General features: G+C 40.2%; 1 protein-coding gene across 1 annotated transcript; it reads left to right on the plus strand.

Moving 5' to 3' along the window:
• The first annotated feature begins 5,689 nt into the window (after nucleotides 1-5,689).
• ZC3H15 (zinc finger CCCH-type containing 15) lies at nucleotides 5,690-18,098 on the plus strand. Its single transcript, XM_036386987.2, has 10 exons — nucleotides 5,690-5,863; nucleotides 7,673-7,774; nucleotides 10,371-10,482; nucleotides 11,990-12,142; nucleotides 13,074-13,165; nucleotides 14,361-14,543; nucleotides 15,212-15,358; nucleotides 15,561-15,665; nucleotides 15,896-16,022; nucleotides 16,245-18,098. The coding sequence occupies exons 1-10, from the start codon at nucleotides 5,786-5,788 to the stop codon at nucleotides 16,436-16,438; spliced, it is 1,293 nt and encodes a 430-aa protein (XP_036242880.1). The 5' UTR covers nucleotides 5,690-5,785; the 3' UTR covers nucleotides 16,439-18,098.
• The last annotated feature ends 741 nt before the right edge of the window (nucleotides 18,099-18,839 follow it).

Genomic DNA, 18,839 nt, shown 5'->3' on the forward strand with positions numbered 1-18,839 from the left:
TTTTAACTTCAAATACACTTTTGAATTAGTAGTATTCAATTCTATAGAGAGATTATAACTCTTTAGAATTCTTCTGTAGGCACAGAGCAAGCTCCAAGAACCCAAATCCAGATTAATACATTGAGAGAACACTTAGAACACCACATCCTTGATTGGGCAGAGGTACAAAATTCCCAGAGAACAAACCATTTAAAAGCAGCACCACACATCATAGCAGTGCTGAGAAAATCCAGGCTAGCACGCAGAGAACTCCCAGAAGGATGTTGGTGCTACCCTCATGCAAATCCATGGAAAATCACACCGTTGACTCTGGATACAGCTCATTTCCACATCTCCTTATGGACACCAGTCCTGTCCCAGGTACAAGGAAATGCTGTTGGAAGAATATGACACTTGAAAAAGTCCCTCAAGGAGTAAAGTGCAGGTTTATATCTTTTTGGCTCTTCCTCATTAAATCTCTTCTCAAATCCTGTATTTGTCAAAATTACTTCGTTACACTCTACCTTATTTAAATAACCAGAAGCATTCCACTTTCTTTTTTGTTCCTTGTTCCTGAAATGGAAAGACCTTTCGTAAAGCTTAATTTAATTTTAAAGTTCATATACACATACACGGCAACCATACATCTTTCCAGCATCTTGACTTACAACTTGTGAAAGCACGTGAGCGCTCTGTAAATAACAGCAGAGTTTGAGTGCACAAATTACACTGTTTTCTGGGACAGGCACTTGGAACGTGAGGCAATTGTGACACCTTATGGCTGTTCCTGTAATGACCTCGAACACTTTAAGGGTAAACCAATTGAAAAAAGAGAGAGTTAGGGGTTTTAAGTTCTGGTTTCGTCACAGGATACGAGTAACTCACCCACCACCACAGCCCTGTTTGCAGGAGAAGCTGCTCAGGACAGGCAATCCCATGAAAAGCAGTTTGTGCCTCAAGAGCCTCCTCAGGCCTCCTTCTGCCACAAAGATGCTCTGCAGAGTGTCCTGACAGAGCAGTCACCCCAAACACACCCAGTAAGCCACAGGTACCATAGCAACAGACTATGACCCCAGAGACCCCTAGGAGAGCCAGGGGCAGCACCTGAGTACTCCCCCAGCAACGTACACGTGTTGGCACCTCCTGGACTCATCACGATGGACTCGAGTAAATCCAGCACAGCCTCTCATCAGGTTATCTTACCTATAAACAAAAATTAAAAAAATACACAGAAATTGACATACAAAACACCACAACAATACTCACTGTCTACAACATTTCCAGCAGGGATTTAAGACCACTACCAGTCCCCCAAGAACACTACAAACACTCTGCCTTACCCTCAAGATATAGATTTACCCCTAATGTTCTTCAGGTGGCTCTCATCATTAGCCAGAATGTCTCCAGCTGACTTAAGTTAGGCTTTCTCCTATAAAACCCTCCACTGGAGAGAGGGGCAGCTTAAGGGAAAGTGTAATGGTTTGAATAGGTTACCCTCCTTTTTAAAGCTAAGTTAGAGACAGCCTCTTGAAAGGGGAAGTGATTTCCTATTGTCTTTGTTAGACATTTTTCTAAGCAATTTGAAATTTTATTTAGCTTAACAGGCTGATTTATGTTGGAAAAGACCTTTAAGGTCGTTCAAACCATTATTGAACTATGTCCTGCAGCTTTACACCTGTACATTTTTCATATCTTTTCAAGGAAGGTGACTCTTCTGGGCATCCTGTTCCAGTGGGGAAATTCTTCCTAATATTTAATCTAAATTTTCTTTGGCACATTTTGAGTCTGCTTTCTCTTGTCTGATTGTTTGGGGTTTTTTTTTTTTTTTGGGGGGGGGGAAGAGATGAGCCCCCTGTGCAGAGAATGATAAGGTTTCCAGAACTCTTTTTTTTTTTTTTCCTAGACTAAACATTCCTAATTTCAAGAGCCTTTCTCAGAGGACTAAAGCCTGAAAGTGTTGTTTCATCACAAATATGAAAAAAAGGAGCTGGGGAGATGAAGAAGATGAAATGAGTGTCCTTGCCTGTGTTATTCAAATGCAAAACAAATATAAAGGTGAGTAGGAGTTACAACTCTACAGCTGGTTTGACAGAGAAGGAAGGATCTGGAGATCATGCTTTTTGTTCTAATTTAGGTGTAAGCAGCTCTTTGGCTGTGTTTTTGTAGGTTCATACTCAACTTTCTCACTTGGCAGAAATGTATGGCTTGGTTTTTGTTTGGGGGGGAAGACTAGGAAAATTTTCTAAAAAATTAAACTGGGATTATTTTAGTTGTAGAAGATGCACACACACCATAGTGAAACACAATGTTAGTAAAGCTCAATGAGCTCTTGGACTACCCACTTGTCATTTATTCAATTACTCCTAAAGCAATCAATGTTCAGAAGAACTAGAGTAAGAATCTTAATTTTTGAGGTATTGCAAAAGAGGTGGAAAAAAGTCAAGAAGCTCGAGTTATGGTAAGCCTGATATTTCTGTGGTTACTCAGGATTTTTTAAATGAAATATTGTAGACAGTACAGAGTTGTGTTTGCTCATAATTCTAGCTTTAGCTAGTTCTAAATCTAATGCTGGATGCAAATTAGAACCAAGTTGCATAAATTTCTAGAAACCAGAAATAAAATACTGTTCTTCAGGCTTAGATGGATTAATCTTTTAATTATGTGTTGTATTTATGATAATCTTTGTGTTATCTATTTTTTTCAGATCACAATGAAAGGAGGCAACAACATGGGAATAATTTTTCCTTTAAATTGGAAGACACAGTGGCTTATGCCACAAATGAAATAAATTTCACAGGAGAAGAAACCATTATGGTCTGGCTCATCTTACAGTGGAATCACAGTGACGTTAGCAGGAGTGTGACTGGCAGCAAGTTATCCCAACAGCTCAAACAAAATGGGCTCATTTTTAGCCTGAATTCCTCCCATGTCAGGCTCCCATAACTGTGTGGTGGTATTATAAATATGACCCAATGTAAACCAGTGTGCCTGCAATCAGGGAACCTCCTAGACCTTCATCTCATGCCTCTTTGTGCCTCTGAGCCCAAAAACAAAATCTGGAGTTCTTTTCCAGCGTTGTGCAGACTATGTAGATTGCAAACTGAAGAACCAAAGGGTCACCTGCAGCAGGTGACACAGGGACACACCCAGGTGGATTTGGAATGTGTCCAGGGACACGGACCCAGCCATGCCCTCCCTGGGCAGCTTTTCCAGTGCTCTGCCACCCTCCATGTAAAGAAGCTGCTCCTCTTGTTGAGGCAAAACTCCTGGTATGGGATGCGACAGCCTGGTCAGAGAGGAAACGGGCTTTGTTTTCTCACAGTGGACTTGTGAGACTTTTTAGGGAGTTGGATAAAAATGATGATAACTTGTTAGTATGAACCTGCAGGTGGTGTTTTCCTACTCTGTGAGAAAGATGGTTTTGTTAGCCAATCAAGTAGAATGTGTTGAACTTGTCTATAAAAGAGAAGATTTTTGTATTAATGTCTCCTTCTCCTGCAAACCAGCCTTGAAGTGAATCTGTGCCATTTCTGGCTCAACAGTGACACAAGTGTTTTGCTTTATGCCATAAATAAGGTTCATCATGTCCCAGCTCTTAGCCTGACACAGGCCACCTTGAACTCTGCCAATTCCCTGGGGAGAGATGCCCATGCAAGTGGCTGAATTGGGATTAATTATCACCTAATGGCTGTTTGTCCCCTGACATTTGTTTTGTGTGTCCTTCAGGATGTAAGAGATCCTGTTAAAAATGACCAGATAATATTGGCTTTTGCATTTATGTATTAGCTTTTGCATTTTATTCATTATCAGTATCTAGATACAGTACAAATTATTACCCTTTTTAGCTGCTTGTTAATATGATATAAGCAGTTTAAGTATTGCTCATAGAAATAGTAGTGTGAAGAATAGAATACCTATGTATTGCTTATAGAAATAATAGTGTGATGAATGTATTGTACTATCGACCTTAAGAAAACATAAGATGTGAAAAGGCTCTTGTGTAACCAAGAACAGTGTCAGGCCATCCACTGATTGACCCCTCCAAGTGATAACCATGACACAAACCAGAACACCAGAGGATAATTAGAGAATACCATGTTAATTTTAAGGAGGACCCACTAAATCCTTATCAGAAGATGTGAAACAGCAGGATGGAGACACAAGAAGAAATAAAATATATTGACCTCATGCACAGGATCTCATGACAGCATGAAGAAGCCAAACAAAGGAATTCCCAAACCCTCAGAAAGTTTGGAACAATGTTTGAATAATGTATGAAACACGTGAATATGCATGTGATGAAACCGTATAAAGACAACGCTGTCTGCAACTACCTGCGTGTTCTTTGGCCAGGAGCACCCTAGCACCGTTTCTCATAATCCTAAGCATGTGGAAAATCACGCTGCAAAAAGCCAGTGTCCCAAAGAAGACAGCAAAGTCCTGCACGATTCAATTTTATTGGAATAAAGGGAGAGAACCCACTGCACCATGCCCCTCTGGGGTCTCTCCGGAGTTTCTGGAGCACTCATATTCCTTTTATCCCAAACTCCTGGCTGCAGGTTGCCTTCTGTCCTTTCCCCAGTGGCCGAGGCTCTAGGAAGGTACAGCGTATTCCTACCAGAACATGGATCCTTTATGCATCCCACAGTGTGTGACTATTAAATCTAGCTTTAAGCCCAGCCTGGGATGAAGATGTTAATACTCGTGAATCTATCAAGCCTGCACATTTTTCCTAGAGTTCAAAAGCTCAGGCTGTGCTGGGTTCTGCAACAAACATGACCCACACGCCCACCCTCCCAGAACCTGCCGGGCCTGTTCAGACCCAGTTGCTGTGAGGGCACTTGCAGCCTTTTCCCTCACACAGAAACCATCACCTCTGACCAGCAGAGCACTGTCCCTTTCCCCTCACACAGAAACCATCACCTCGGACCAGCAGAGCACTGTCCCTTTCCTCTCACAGGGAAACCACAGCCTCTGACCAGCAGAGCACTGTCCCTCACACTACTCTTTTTCCTGACAAGAGTATTGTTTCTCACGCTCCCTCACGATGAAACCCCCGTCTCTGACCAGCAGAGCAGTGTCCCTCTCCCCTCACACGGAAACCCCCGCCTCTGACAAAGAGAGCACTGTCCCTCATGCTCCCTCACACGGAAACCATCACCTCTGACAAGAAGAGCGCCGTCCCTTTCCCTCACAATGAAACCACCGCCTCTGACCAGCAAAGCAGTGTCCTCTTCCTCTCCTTCACAGGGAAACCCTCGCCTCTTACCAGCAGATCACTGTCCCTTTCCCCTCACAAGGAAACCATCACTGTCAAGAAGAGCGCCGTCCCTTTCCCCTCACACGGAAACCACCGCCTCTGACCAGCAGAGCAGCGTCCGTCACGCTCCCTCACACGGAAATTTCCGCCTCTGAGAAGCAGAGCAGCATCCCTTTTCCCTCACATGGAAACCATCGCCTCTGACAAACAGAGCAGTGTCCCTCACAACGAAACCCCCGCCTCTGACAGCAGAGCCCCGTCCTGTTCCCTCACACCCTCCCCGCCCCCGAACACCACGCACCCTCCCTCCACGTCACGCGTCTCGCCCCACCCCACCCGTCACGCGTCTCGCTCCGCCCCGCCCCGTGACGCCAGCGGCGCGCGCTGCCTGCCGGGAGGCGATTGGCCGGCGGGTGGCGCGTTCCCATCGTGCCCCGCGGGACCCGTTGCGCCTCCCCCGCGGCGGCGGCGCGGCCCGAGCCCGTCCCGGCCCTTCCCGGCCCTGCTCGGCCCGAGCCCCGCGGGAGCGCCCCGCCCCGCCCCGCCATGCCCCCCAAGAAGCAGCAGCAGCCGGCGGGGGGCAGCAAGAAGGCGGACCAGAAGAAGAAGGAGAAGATCATCGAGGTGAGCAGGCCTAGGCCGCGGCCTCTCGCTGGGCCCCGCCGCTCCCTGTGGCCTCCCGGGGGAAGCGGCCCAGGAAGGATCACGGGGCCGGGACCTCTCTGTGCTCGGAGCCAGCTCTGGCCGGGACATTGCCGAGCTGTGTTGTGCCTGAGCGTGATGTGACAGCCCTGCTGTGCTGTGCTGGCTTTTTCCCTCGCCCTTTCTCGTGTGCATCCTGGTGTGCTGTGTGTGCCCAGAGTCCGGCTGGCTGGGGTGTGCGTCTGTGCTTTTGGGGTAGGACCAGATCTCTCCAGAGATCGCTTCACACCTTAGTGATTCCTTGGTTCCTCACTCAGATTTGCGGTGGGTTCTGTTGTAATTTGACCAGATGGTTTTGGTTTTTTTCAAACCTAGAGGGGTGTGTGTGTTTGTCTATGCTATGCGTGTCTGAATTTATACTGACAGTACAAGCAGGGTAGTTACAGAAATTTAAATATCTCCCTGAATTAACTGGCGTGAAGGATGGTGCTCAGGTAAAATACCCGTGTAATGAGTGTGTTCCTTTAAATCTGAGGTTGTGGGTTGTTGTTTCTGTGGTTTTTTGAAAGGTCAGGTTAGTGCAGTTGGTCTTGTGTTCTCCTGATATTGGAGTTCCCGAGGTTCCTGCTGAATGCAAATGCCCTGGAAAAATTCTGCTTCTTATTAAAAAGAAATGTAGCTGAAAGTGGGGAAATAGACAGGGATTATATTTTCCATGCTGTAGTTACAGTGGAAATTAAGCGTGTAAATAATAAATTTTCTTTCCCAACTAATTGTTTTTGACTTCTCCAGTCAGCACCAAGTAACATAGGGAGCATGTTGTAAGTGAAACCAGCATGAGTCTGGAAACTTGGACCTGTTTATTTTGTAATTAATTTGTAATATGCTTTTGGATTGTTAGACTTCCAAAACCATATTTGCACTGAGCTATTTTCACTGGATGAACATCTGTTACTTTTTCCTTCAAGGAGGAAAATGTTGGTATCAAATCAAAGGCATGGATAAGTTTTTAAGGCAGGTATTTCAGTTACAAAAAATAATTTCTGCCTCAGCTACTCATGTGAAAATAAGCTGGGGGTTTTTTTGTGAATTTTTTTTCATAGGTTTGGTATAGAAACTTCTCCTTAAGAATAAAGCTGAAGATATAGAAGAAGAATTGATTTAGGCAGTAAATAAAAACTTCAAGCAGTGGATTTTAGGAAGTAGATACACCTGTCCAGACCTGATGTAGGATAAAGACTTAACTTCAGATTAGTACAGTTGGAGAAGAAAAAGCTCCCAATACTTAAAATAAAAAGTAACATGTCACATGTGGTAATAGAAGAGTGATGCCTGTTATATAGGTGCCTGTGTGAATAGTTGAAGATAGAAGTAATGAGTGATTTCAGGTAGATAGAAGAGAAACCAGCAGTAGCTATGGCTTGTCAGTTGTCCTGTGTTCCCCAGCTGTTCCTTGGGTGGTCTCCAGTGCCATCTTGTCCTGCTGCCTTGAGGGGCCTGAGAGTGCTGTGTGTCCACTCTCACACTGATACCAGGCACAAGGGGCTCTGCTGCTAAAAACAAGAGCTCACACAAGGGCCACCTTCAGCAGGGAATGCTGAAAAGCCACTTCTGAAGATGATTTGAGAGTCTAAATTTTGTCCTTACTGCTTCTTGCATTGCTTGTGTTGCTTGAGGAAACAGTCGGTGTTTTACTGAAAGCCTGAGAGGAGTGGCAAGGGTGGGGTTTCAGTTGTTTTGGTGGTTTGGGGTTTTTTTAATTAATATGGTTGTGTTTATCTCTTGATTTAGGACAAAACATTTGGCCTAAAGAATAAAAAAGGTGCAAAGCAGCAGAAGTTTATCAAGGCTGTGACTCACCAGGTTAAGTTTGGTCAGCAGAATCCACGTCAGGTAAGTGTTTGTTGTGGAATGTTTTCCCACTGCACAGTCAAATCATCTTTCACTCTGTGCACACACGGTCAGGAACTGAGGGAGAAGACAGTTGAGCTGTTCCTTGTGAGTGGCACAGATCAAGCTAACAGCTGTTGTGCAAATCTTGTCTAGCTGTACCTGTGTGAAGGTAGTACAGAGTATGGGGGTTTGTTGGTTTTTAGTTTGTTGTTTGATTGGCTTTTGTTATGAAAAAAAAACCTGCATCCCATCCAAACTCAGCTAGTCAAATTTGTCTCCACAGTATTCTGATAGTAGCATAATTCAGTGTAAGGTAAACCTGAAATGAAATAGTAGATACTGGCTGTCAGCCAAGTACAGTTGCACCTTCTTTCTATTTTTTCTCTTTAATTCTCACCTTATTTGAGAAATAGTGAGCAATTAAAATTAACAAGAGTTTTTACTAAAACTGGAATTGAAAGGAGATAGAAGTATAAATCTATATGTTCTCATTCTTATACCTACAGACATATTTATTACAATTTTAAGTGGACACAAGTCTGTCAAGTCTCCATCTATTTGGTGAACTCTTTGATCAAAAAACCTGAAATTCTGAGCTGCTGTGTGCAAGTTGGCTCTTCTGTATGATGAAATAAAATGAGATACAATGTTTACATTATACTCAGTCAGAATTGATTTAATATAAATGATCCAGGTCTCTTATTCCTCCAGTGCTAGGCAATCTAGCTGTTACATATTTGCACAGCTTTCTGTCCTATGAATAAGCCTGTAAAATAATAACATTTGCATTAGCTCAGTTCATGATGTCACGATACATTTCTTGCATAACAAGGAGAAGCTAGCATGGCAGGCCCAACTTGAAAAGTAAAGTTGGTATTTGAGTCATTAATAATTATTTTTTATTTGTGGAAAAGATTCCTGGATGTCACTTCAGAAGCACTGGTGTTATTCAAACACTTCTGAAACTTGTGTATGAAATCCCTTGATCTGTACATGGCATGTATACAAATATGTACGATAGCCAGCCTAAAATAATGTTATTTCTCAAATGCTGTTTGAGTGTTGGATGTCAGGATCAAATTTTTAAACCTGATTATACCTCTCTTACCTTGTAGAATAGCTTTCAGTCAGGATTGTCCCTGAGAAAGAACTTTTTAAAGCAATTTTCCTTATGTCATGAGATTAAAATAGAAATGCTGTCAGTTTTAGCTTAGCTTTGGTGGTGGGTCTTTTGGGGGTTTTGTTTTTTGGGTTTTTTTTCTCCCTTTTTGATTTGTTATGGTTTCTTTGGTTTTTTTTGTTTCTTATATTTTGGGGGTTTTTTTTTGTTTTTTGTTGGTTTCTTGAGTTTTTTTAAAGACAAGCTTAAAAAAGCTCATCTTCAAGCTTTTAGATCTCTGGAGAGAAACAAAAGCATTCTTGAAGTACAGTTTTCTGTAGTTGACATATGTGGGTCTGTGTGTTATTTAAAATATCATTTGTGAACTTTTAGTAGGAAAACTAGCCAAGCTGCTAAAACAATTTGGTGTGGTTTTGCCAAGTTCACCAGAAGAACAAAGCTCCTTTCTTAATATTACACTGTATTTAGAAAATAGTACCCCCATCCTTGTTTGTGGTGTTAGTCTCACAGGACCAGAGTCAAATAAACACAGAATCCTTAAGGGCAGAGATGACCTCTAAGATCAGTGAGTCCAGCCACTCACCCAGCACTAAGCCATGTTCCCAAGTGCCACATCCACACATTCTGAACATTTTTAGGGATGGTGAGTCCACCAATGCTTGACACACCCTTTCAGTGCTGAAATGTTTCCTAAAATCTCATCTAAACATTGTCTGGGGTAACTTGAGACTATTGCCTCTTATCCTGTCCCTTGTTACCTTGAAAAAGAGATGGAGCCCCACCTTGCTAAATCCTCCTTTCCTATCTGATGCAGGAATGTTTCTCCCATGTCCTCTTTCATGTGTTTTCATACTACTTTGGTATAGACACCTGCTCTGGGTTATCCAAAGAAGCATGAGGCAGAGTAAGGTATTATTTTTGTTAGACATGCAGTTTTCCTTCCCTGGATGAGCTTATTTTCTTGTCTTTGGTCCTTAGTTAAGCAATGAAGCATTCATATGTTGATATGTTGAGTTGATCCAAGTTGAAATAGTGTTCTAAAAGCACTTTCAACTTCTATGGACAGATTTCCTGGAATTTCCACCTGTTGTATAGATCAGAGCAAAGCACCATGTAGGGGACTTGAGAGGCTTTTTTTGTGCAGATCTGGAAGTAGTTGCACTGCAAAAGAAGTTTCATTGCCTTTCATTGACTTTTCCTACCTGTGAAGGTGCAGTAGGGGTCACTGTGAGACTACAGGTACCTGCCAGCACCTCTCCTCTCTGGCAGATTTACTTTGCTAAATACTTTGCTGTCCCTCCTATGGGACAGACCAGCAAACTGCACCAGCTGTACACACAAGAGCAGCAATTCTGAGCCTTGCAGGCATCACAGGTTCCTTCATTCCTGCCCTTGTAAACTGATTTTGAACTATTGGCTGTTTTAACCTGCAGTTCATGTGTAGTGAGTCCTGGCATCCTGCTCTTCTCTTCATAGGTCGCTCAATCAGAAAGTGAGAAGAAATTAAAGAAAGAAGATAAGAAAAAGGAATTACAAGAATTAAATGAGCTCTTCAAGCCTGTGGTGGCTGCACAGAAAATTAGCAAAGGTATGACTAACAGATTTCTCTTCATTTATGTTTTATTATTCATATAGCTACTTAAGGTATAATAACCCTTCAAAAACACCAGTTATTTTAACGAAATAGATGTGACTGTTTCCTTCTCCATGCCAAGTATTTTGTCAGCCCTGACTTGACACTGTTTTGGGAAGCCCTCTGGGGTCAGTAGATCATTAGAATACCAAAAGCTACATTGATGTCGGTCAGCACAGCTGAAGATACTTGGCTGTGTTCTGATTCATCAGTTAGATACTTCTGGATATGTGGCATGATTTTTGTGTGTTTTGTGATGGTATTTAAAATAGCCTGTGTCCCCAGGGGAGTGTGAAAACATCCAGAGAAAGAATATAAGATCATAACTGTTGTCTTAACAGAAGACTTGTACTCAAATCAGAGCAGTAAACGCTTTCCAGTTACTTGTATCTGACCTCATAATTAGCAGTAGCATTTGGTTTGGGTCTCTCTTGAGGTTGGTTATTGAACAAACAAATTTTTTGATGCTACCAAGTTTTTACTGACCTATCTTCTAAAGTTTATGGGCAATAATTTTTGACAAAAGAAGTGTGATTTTCATATATTTAAAGTAAACCTATCTTTACTCATTGTGGCACTGATCAGCAACGAAGGACACTGTTCTGTTTGTGACCCACAGCTTTCTGTATCAGTTTTCTCTAAATCCAGCAGTTTTTCATTTTGAGTTATTTCAGAAAACTAATATTACCCAGATTTTTAAGTTGCATTTTAAGCAGGTGTTGCTGTACATATAATCACTTTCAGTCAAAAGTGAAGCATCGTGTGAAAAACTCAACCCTAAAATATTCCATGAGAACTTAATTAATACTACAAGTAAAGTATTTCTGATTTAGTCATGTCTCATAAATACACTTAGACCTGCTTCTTTCATTGCTAATGAACTCCTAATGGTCAAATGATTCTTTGGTAGGATGATTTTTACTCAAACTGTAGTTAGGATGATTGGATAGTTCATACTGGAACAACAGTTGCTTATTTTGGGGTCTCTGATCAGCCTTTTTTTTTTTTCTATTATTAAAGGAGGAAAGTGATTGGAGTGAGTGTGTAAATTACTGTAATTTATTTGTAGGGGGTTGTTGATCTGTTGGGAAAAGGCTGACATCCAGAAGCTGCTTTGCTGTGTACTAGGGGCAAGAATAGCTTCATGTATAGGGAAGAAGTTGCACAGAATGATCTCTCTGATGTATTGTAATACACAAACAAATAATTTGCTCAGGCACACCATATTTATTTCTTTAAATAGTTATGGGCAGCTCTGGTACTTGATGTAAATACCATGCAGTAAAAGTAAATTTGGCATGTTCAGAACACGAATTATGTACTTGCCATGAACACTTTAAATAAATTTTAATTTTAAAATAACGTATTTTCATTCTCTACTTATCTTCTATAGTCTCAGAATTTTTAATATATAACTTTTGCTTAAAAACTGTATTAAAATATAAAAACTTCCTTCACTCAGGTGCTGACCCAAAATCTGTAGTTTGTGCTTTCTTCAAGCAAGGCCAGTGCACTAAAGGAGACAAGTGCAAGTTTTCTCATGATTTGTCCTTGGAAAGGAAGTGTGAAAAACGAAGTGTCTACATTGATGCTAGAGATGAAGACCTTGAGAAAGGTATAATAATTGTAGAAATTTACTGCTAAGCTATTCTGAAACTGGAATTTTAAGATTAAATGTCTTCTGTATTGTTATGATTATGAAGAACAGTGACTATGGCAGTGTTGTTCTGTCATACAAGTTGCAAGTTGAGCAGTATTTGACCTTTCTTGCAGTTGCTGTTTCCCTCTTAAGTTCTGTAGAAGGGAAAAGGGGAAGTGCAATGAGCAACCAGAGTGGCCTTCCAGAACTGCTACTAGTGTTTGGCCAGATGTGCCCATTTCTACATTTAGGGGTACTTGGGAATTTTTTCTGTGACTTTCTCTCCCCATATGACTTGTTGGCTAAGTATTCTGGATTTTACTTTTATTTAGCAGGGATTAGAGATTTTATAGAACTTGTTTTTTTCACATTTCCTTAGTTTCAGTGTCTTTATTTGAATTTTAGCCTCTGTCATCCTAAATGTATCTGATGGGATCCCACAGACTCACTGCTAATGTTGTCATTGGTGATTTGCTTCTTTTGGTGGAAGCTTCTTTTGACTTTTAACACAGATAATTTGGTATTATCTCTTTCCAGCCTCCGGTTAGATTAGCTATATTTCTGGATATTACCATCCAACTTTCTCTTTTGTTCAGTTGTCTTGTTTTTTTCTTTTCCCTTGTCCACACTCAGTACTGTACAGATGGAATGGCACATTATTGAGTGTTTAACTCACACTTGATGCATTTCAAAATAAAAATTTCTAGGGCTTTTGAGGTAATTGTCTTTTGAGTGGCATAGGAGAGTTTGAAAACAGTGTTTTAAGAACCTAAATTTATTTTCCCTAGTATAAGCTACTTAAAATGTAAGAATTGCATGTTACAACTGTTACTAGGCAGAAAACCAGCTTGCTGGCAATATTCAGTATCTGGATTTTTCTGTGAAACCATCTGTTGTCTTTTTCTAGATACAATGGACAACTGGGATGAGAAGAAGCTGGAAGAAGTGGTGAACAAGAAGCATGGTGAGGCAGAAAAGAAAAAACCCAAAACCCAAATAGTAGGTCTTCTTTTTTTTTTACTTACTGTTTTTTTAATTGAGCTCTACTAGGAGGAATTCAGTGCAGTGCAGTCTGGCATTAGATGTGTTTTATCATGATGTAAAAATTTATAATTTATAATGGAGTAAAAATTTATAATTAAAATTAAATTTATAATTTATAATTATAATTAATAATAATAATAATAATAATAATAATAATAATAATAATAATAATAATAATAATAATAATAATAATAATAATAATAATAATATTCTGAGTAGATGGCTGGCCTGATAGTATTTCTTGTAGTATCTTTAAAAATTAAAAAAAGAAAACCACAACCCAACAGCACTCTTCAGTCCATAAAAAGTTTTCTCATGTACATTACAAATGGATAGTAGGTGAAGTGCTGTATAGAAATGCTCAAGGTTTCAGCAGTATAATACATCCTAATTGCTTAGAAAATGCAAGTATTGTGATCAGTGAAATCTGTTAATGCAGTGACTGAGATATGTATTGACTTATTTATGTACTGGATGTATTGACTTATTTATGTACTGGATGACATACAAGCATTATAAGATTTTAAATTTTCACCTGATTTATGAATTGAGAGTAATTTGTAATTCCTGGGCTCTTAAGTTCACCAATATTTTTTAGTTCTGCATTAAATGGCATAGTGGCATAATCCCTTTTTCATTCTTTGGGACTATTTCACCTCATTTTTAATACCAAGTAGTTAAATAGTCTATTGGTACAGCCTAAGTTTGCAAAAGTTAAGCATTACTGTGGCTAAATATAAACTATGAATTGCTATTAAAGGTCCTAGGATGGCATCCTGGATGGCTCAGGATCCAGAGCTGGAAGATTTAACAACATGTGAGGCAGATGCAATTGATTTTGTTTAAAACTGCAGGAATGTTGATGAGCAGAAAGAGATGTGCTGTTGGTTTTACAGAAGTGCAGAGTTGCCAGTCTTCTGCCATCTTGTCTCTTTTAATTGGGATCATATTGAGGGATAAAGCTGTTGACCACATGAGTTTTAGATACTCAGTTGCATTACTTTGTTTGCTGTTTTTAGTAGCAATGCATTTCACACCTTCCTTCTGCTCTGAGCACAGTTGGCTTGGACTGACTGAACTTCTGACATGGGGTGCAAAATGCTGGGGATGGAAAGAGGACACAGTGCTAACAACCACTGTTTTTATACAGGTCTGCAAATACTTCCTTGATGCTATTGAAAACAACAAATATGGATGGTTTTGGGTCTGTCCAGGTGGAGGAGACAACTGTATGTATCGCCATGCCCTCCCTCCAGGCTTTGTATTAAAGAAAGACAAAAAGAAGGAAGAAAAGCAAGATGAAATTTCGTTAGAAGATCTCATAGAAAAAGAGGTAAAGTTGTTATGTATTTTTTGGTGGTAGTTGTTTTCATTACTCTAAAGAGCCACGTAAAAAATTGCAGATTTATGCTAAAAAACTTTTAGATGTTTTTAGAGCTGAATGAGCTGGGGCAAAGGATGCATAGCATTGATTCATGGTTTTGTTTAGAAACTATTACTTAGTGAATAGAATTAACTAGAGCTGCATACTTAGTGCAGCTGTTGCTTACCCTTTTTTAGGAGGCTTCTATTTCTTAACTGCTATTTCTCATTTATCCATTACAACTGCTTCTGTGGCTTTTCTCATCCCCACCAGTGTCTCCTTAGTTGTCCCTTAACTCTCTAATGAGGGAGCAGCACCAAGAGCACAAGGCCTTCTGAAGGTGTTGCTGCTCTGCTTCTTTCTGTCACCATTGCTTGGCAGGGCTGAGCTCTTGTCTTTCCTTTATTTTCTCCTCCAGTTTTCCTATTGATTTTCATTCCAACTCATCTCACTAACTGGAAAATCCCATGTTGAGTCAAATGTTTAAAAAGTGATGCATGTTTAACAGTGTAAGAGTCTCAAGAGGGACTTGGAAAGAAATGTTTTCAATTAGCTTCTAGAAAGAGTAATTAAATATCCAATTTGTTAATAGCCTTTGGAAAGAGTTTCTGGCATTAATCAGTCTCTTCTCTGGACAGCGTGCTGCCTTAGGACCAAATGTTACCAAAATTACTCTAGAGTGTTTTATTGCGTGGAAGAGAAGAAAAAGACAAGAAAAAATTGATAAGGCTGAGCAAGATATGGAGAGGAGGAAAGCAGATTTTAAAGCTGGCAAAGCATTGGTGGTAAGTTTTACAGTCCAATTCTTAGTGTAAGAAGAGCAAATAGATAAAGTTTTGTGAAGAGGTAGCTGGCCTGAACTTGTTTTGCTTATTATTATTGCGTGTCATTTTTGTTTCCTTCTTTTGTGGTTGGTTTGTGTGTGTTTTTTTGTAAGCAGTATGAATTGCATGAGGTGCTAACTGAAGGTTTTTTTGCTGTGAATAGATCAGTGGACGTGAAGTGTTTGAGTTCCGGCCAGAGTTGGTTGATGCGGACGATGAAGAAGCAGATGACACCCGTTATGTCCAAGGAGCAGGAGATGATGATGAGGTAAAGGAAACAGGATTAAATCAAGGAATGTTTTAGTTGCATTCAAGTTTGAAAAATGTCAGTTTGAAAGCCCTTACAATGAAATTATGAGGCTTGGTTTTTAATACTGCCACAGAGTATATTTTATTGGAAGGTTCATGTTGAAGGTGACAAATGTTGTAGACATCTTGCAGAAGTGAGGATTTTTGTGGAAAAGTGATTAATGCAGAGCATCTTGGTTTATTTTCCAGACAGAAGACCCTGTGTGCATAAATGATGTAGATTTGAACCTGTATGTCCCCAAGGCAGTAGAGGAGACTGGTATTACAGTGGCTAGTCCAGAGAGATTCAGCACATACACTTCAGTAGAAAAAGATGGTGAGTTGTTATTTTGTCCAGCCTGTTTTCATAGTTGATTATCCAGCCTTGCATATTAACCAGGTACATGCAATTTGGCCAATATAAATCTGTGTGAATTTCAAATAAAGTAGCTTCTTCATAGTTTCAAAAATCAAAAGCATGTTTAGTAGGATTGTGAATTCAGTTGGTGATTGAGGAACTTGTGACACTGAAATGCCTAAGAATTATGTTTGTTTTCAGATAATAAATTAAATGAAGCTTCTGGTGGTGATATAAACAACAGCGAGCAAAATGATTTAGATGAAGATAATGATGGAGATGGGGAATTGGAAAATGGAGTCATTGATGCAGTTCCAGTTGATGAAAATCTCTTTACTGGAGAGGACTTGGATGAACTAGAAGAAGAACTAAACACTCTTGATTTAGAAGAATGAACTAAAAAGCTCCAGTGAGGAATTAAACCTATGTGAAAACTGACTACATTTTTTTCTCCTTTTTGAATAGAATTCTTAAACAAGATGTTTATGGTTATGCAGCTGAATATGATGGGCACGTGATATACCAGGAATGTTTTCCTTCAATCTCATCTACTCCAGTCTTGGCTATGCTCACAGTAAAACATTCAGAGTAGTTCAGAATTACCCAACAGCTGAATTTGCAGACAGTGAGATTAAAACTTCCAACTAAGAGTAGGAAGTGTAACTGCTTTGCCAGTATGCAAGTGGGCAGTTTGACATCAGGTACAGTACAAAAATCCAAGTATACATTCTTCACAAAAAACCGCATTTTTATTAGTGATTGTGTTGATTTAGAAACTGCCTGAAGTGGTTTTTAGGCAGGGTACTCTAATGGAGCTGATGCAGATTATGCTTCTTTCAGTGGTGATTAGCTTTATTTGATCAGCTGGATACTGAAGATTGTGAACTGATATTTCATACAATACCAGTACAGTGCCCTCTGTTTAAAATGTTTTAAACTTTCCCACCACCTTTTGCCAATAAATCTGTAAATAAAAATCATCAACTTTAAAATACCTGTGTTGATTTTTCTCTGCTAAGTAAGGATGTCATACCAAACTGTTAAGAGCTGGATTTCCTAATAGAGTGGTAGATGTTTTTCTCTGCAGTCTTGATACAGAAGTGATGGTGTTGGCTTCAGTTACATTTGGGCTACCTGCCATTACAGTTTTTTTGTCTACCCTTGATGCAGTGTAAAATTCAGCAGCCAGCTTTTCTCCCTTGCTGTTCTTATTCCCTGCCCACCCATTAACTGATGTAATACCTGCTGTACATCACTGACTGCTATTTCAGCCTCATTCTCTCCCCACTGTCTTTTGTAGATTAGTGAAGACCTCAGGCTCTGCAGAGCAGGGATGTTACAGTCCAAAACATGCCTGTCATCCCTTTGGTGTCCTCTAGATAACAGGAAGTTGTACAGGGGTAAGTTGCCTCAGGTGCTGTACCCTGCAGACTGCACTCCATTCAAGTCAGTCTGTCCTTCTCCAGTGGACTGAGTGTCTGCCACAAAGATTTCTCAGCAGTGGTGCTTTTCCAGGAGGCTGCTCCTCCTTGCCATACTCCTGCTGTACTGATGATACCCTTTGTATTGATTTTTCTAAAGCTCTGAAATCACTCCTTCCAGACCAGTGAGAGTTACAGCATTGTTAGTGAGTTTTCCCAAACTGCTTTTGGGTGGTAATATTAGCTTTACTGGTTATTTCTGGCACTGCTGAATTGACTCTTGTTGCTATTTCTAAAATAGCAGACTTAGAATTGTTGGCCTTTTTTGGGATCTTTGTGGAATTTGTTTTTTCCTGTAGGAACAAGAAGCAGTGCTTGGGAGAAAGAGGCCTACATTGACTTCTTAATGTAAGTGTCTAAGGAAAAGCTGCACTATCAAATATAAATATTTATTTATGCAGATTTTTCTCCTGTGGCCATAAATAAACAGAGTTGATGGATTACTGTATTATACTGGCCAGCAATAGAATACCTGGCTATCAGGACACTTAAGAATGCAATTCATTTGAATGTATGTTGCATAATTTTTCAAAGTTGTATATTTTAAATTGGAATAAAAGTAATTTAATCATTATCAAGGAAGAAAATGGCTATGTTTTCTGTCCTAGGGGTTGGTTTATTGTCTATAATACTCATTTGATAATACTTACCTGTTTCACTGATGTAAATAGCTTAAATCTTTGCCAGCATTTTGTTCATTTTACTTGAGTTTTACAGTGGAGGAATGTCAGGGTGCCTCATTAATTTCAGCTAATAAAACCCTGATGGATAGGCAGAGAGTGCCTGTGTGCCCTTTTGGGTCTAAAAGGATGGTTGTGGTGCACAGCTCCTTTGTACTGGTGTCATTTAAACATTCAGACAGTAACCTTGTATAACCCTGAAACTCACTGAACATCTGTAAGCTAGCTAAAGAAAACCTGATTTTCCTAGGCAGTGGCTGTTGACAGATGACTTCACATGGGCAGGAAACAATAGCTGGCTGTCCTTGTTAGGATTTCACTCTTTTTTCCTCTCCACTTATTCTGGCACGGCTCCTGGCTGGGCTTCCTCTTCCTCTGCCCAGGTTTCCCACCATGAGAGCAGGGTGACTGCTCTTCAGGAGCCCTTTGTCAGGGGAGCACTCACACTTCTGAAGGTGGGGAACCCTCTGCTGCTGCATGTTCCTTCTGCTTTCATAGGGACTGCTAAAAGTTCTTCATCTTCTCATTTAAAGAACCTTGCATTTGTAGCTAATGGGGTTTCAGTCAATAAATGCTCAGTTGAAAATGAATGCCAAGGCATTGCTTGGGGTAGATGAATTATTAATGTTCAGGAA

The sequence above is a fragment of the Molothrus ater genome, chromosome 7 (assembly GCF_012460135.2).
Source record: "Molothrus ater isolate BHLD 08-10-18 breed brown headed cowbird chromosome 7, BPBGC_Mater_1.1, whole genome shotgun sequence".
NCBI classification, from domain to species: Eukaryota; Metazoa; Chordata; class Aves; order Passeriformes; family Icteridae; genus Molothrus; species Molothrus ater.

Excerpts from the sequence above, each read along its gene's own strand:
- ZC3H15 (XM_036386987.2), top strand. The coding sequence starts at position 5,786 with ATGCCCCCCAAGAAGCAGCAGCAGCCGGCGGGGGGCAGCAAGAAGGCG. Across the intron at positions 14,544-15,211 it reads AAGATCTCATAGAAAAAGAG|CGTGCTGCCTTAGGACCAAA; the intron begins GTAAAGTTGTTA and ends TTCTCTGGACAG. Across the intron at positions 15,666-15,895 it reads GAGCAGGAGATGATGATGAG|ACAGAAGACCCTGTGTGCAT; the intron begins GTAAAGGAAACA and ends TTTATTTTCCAG.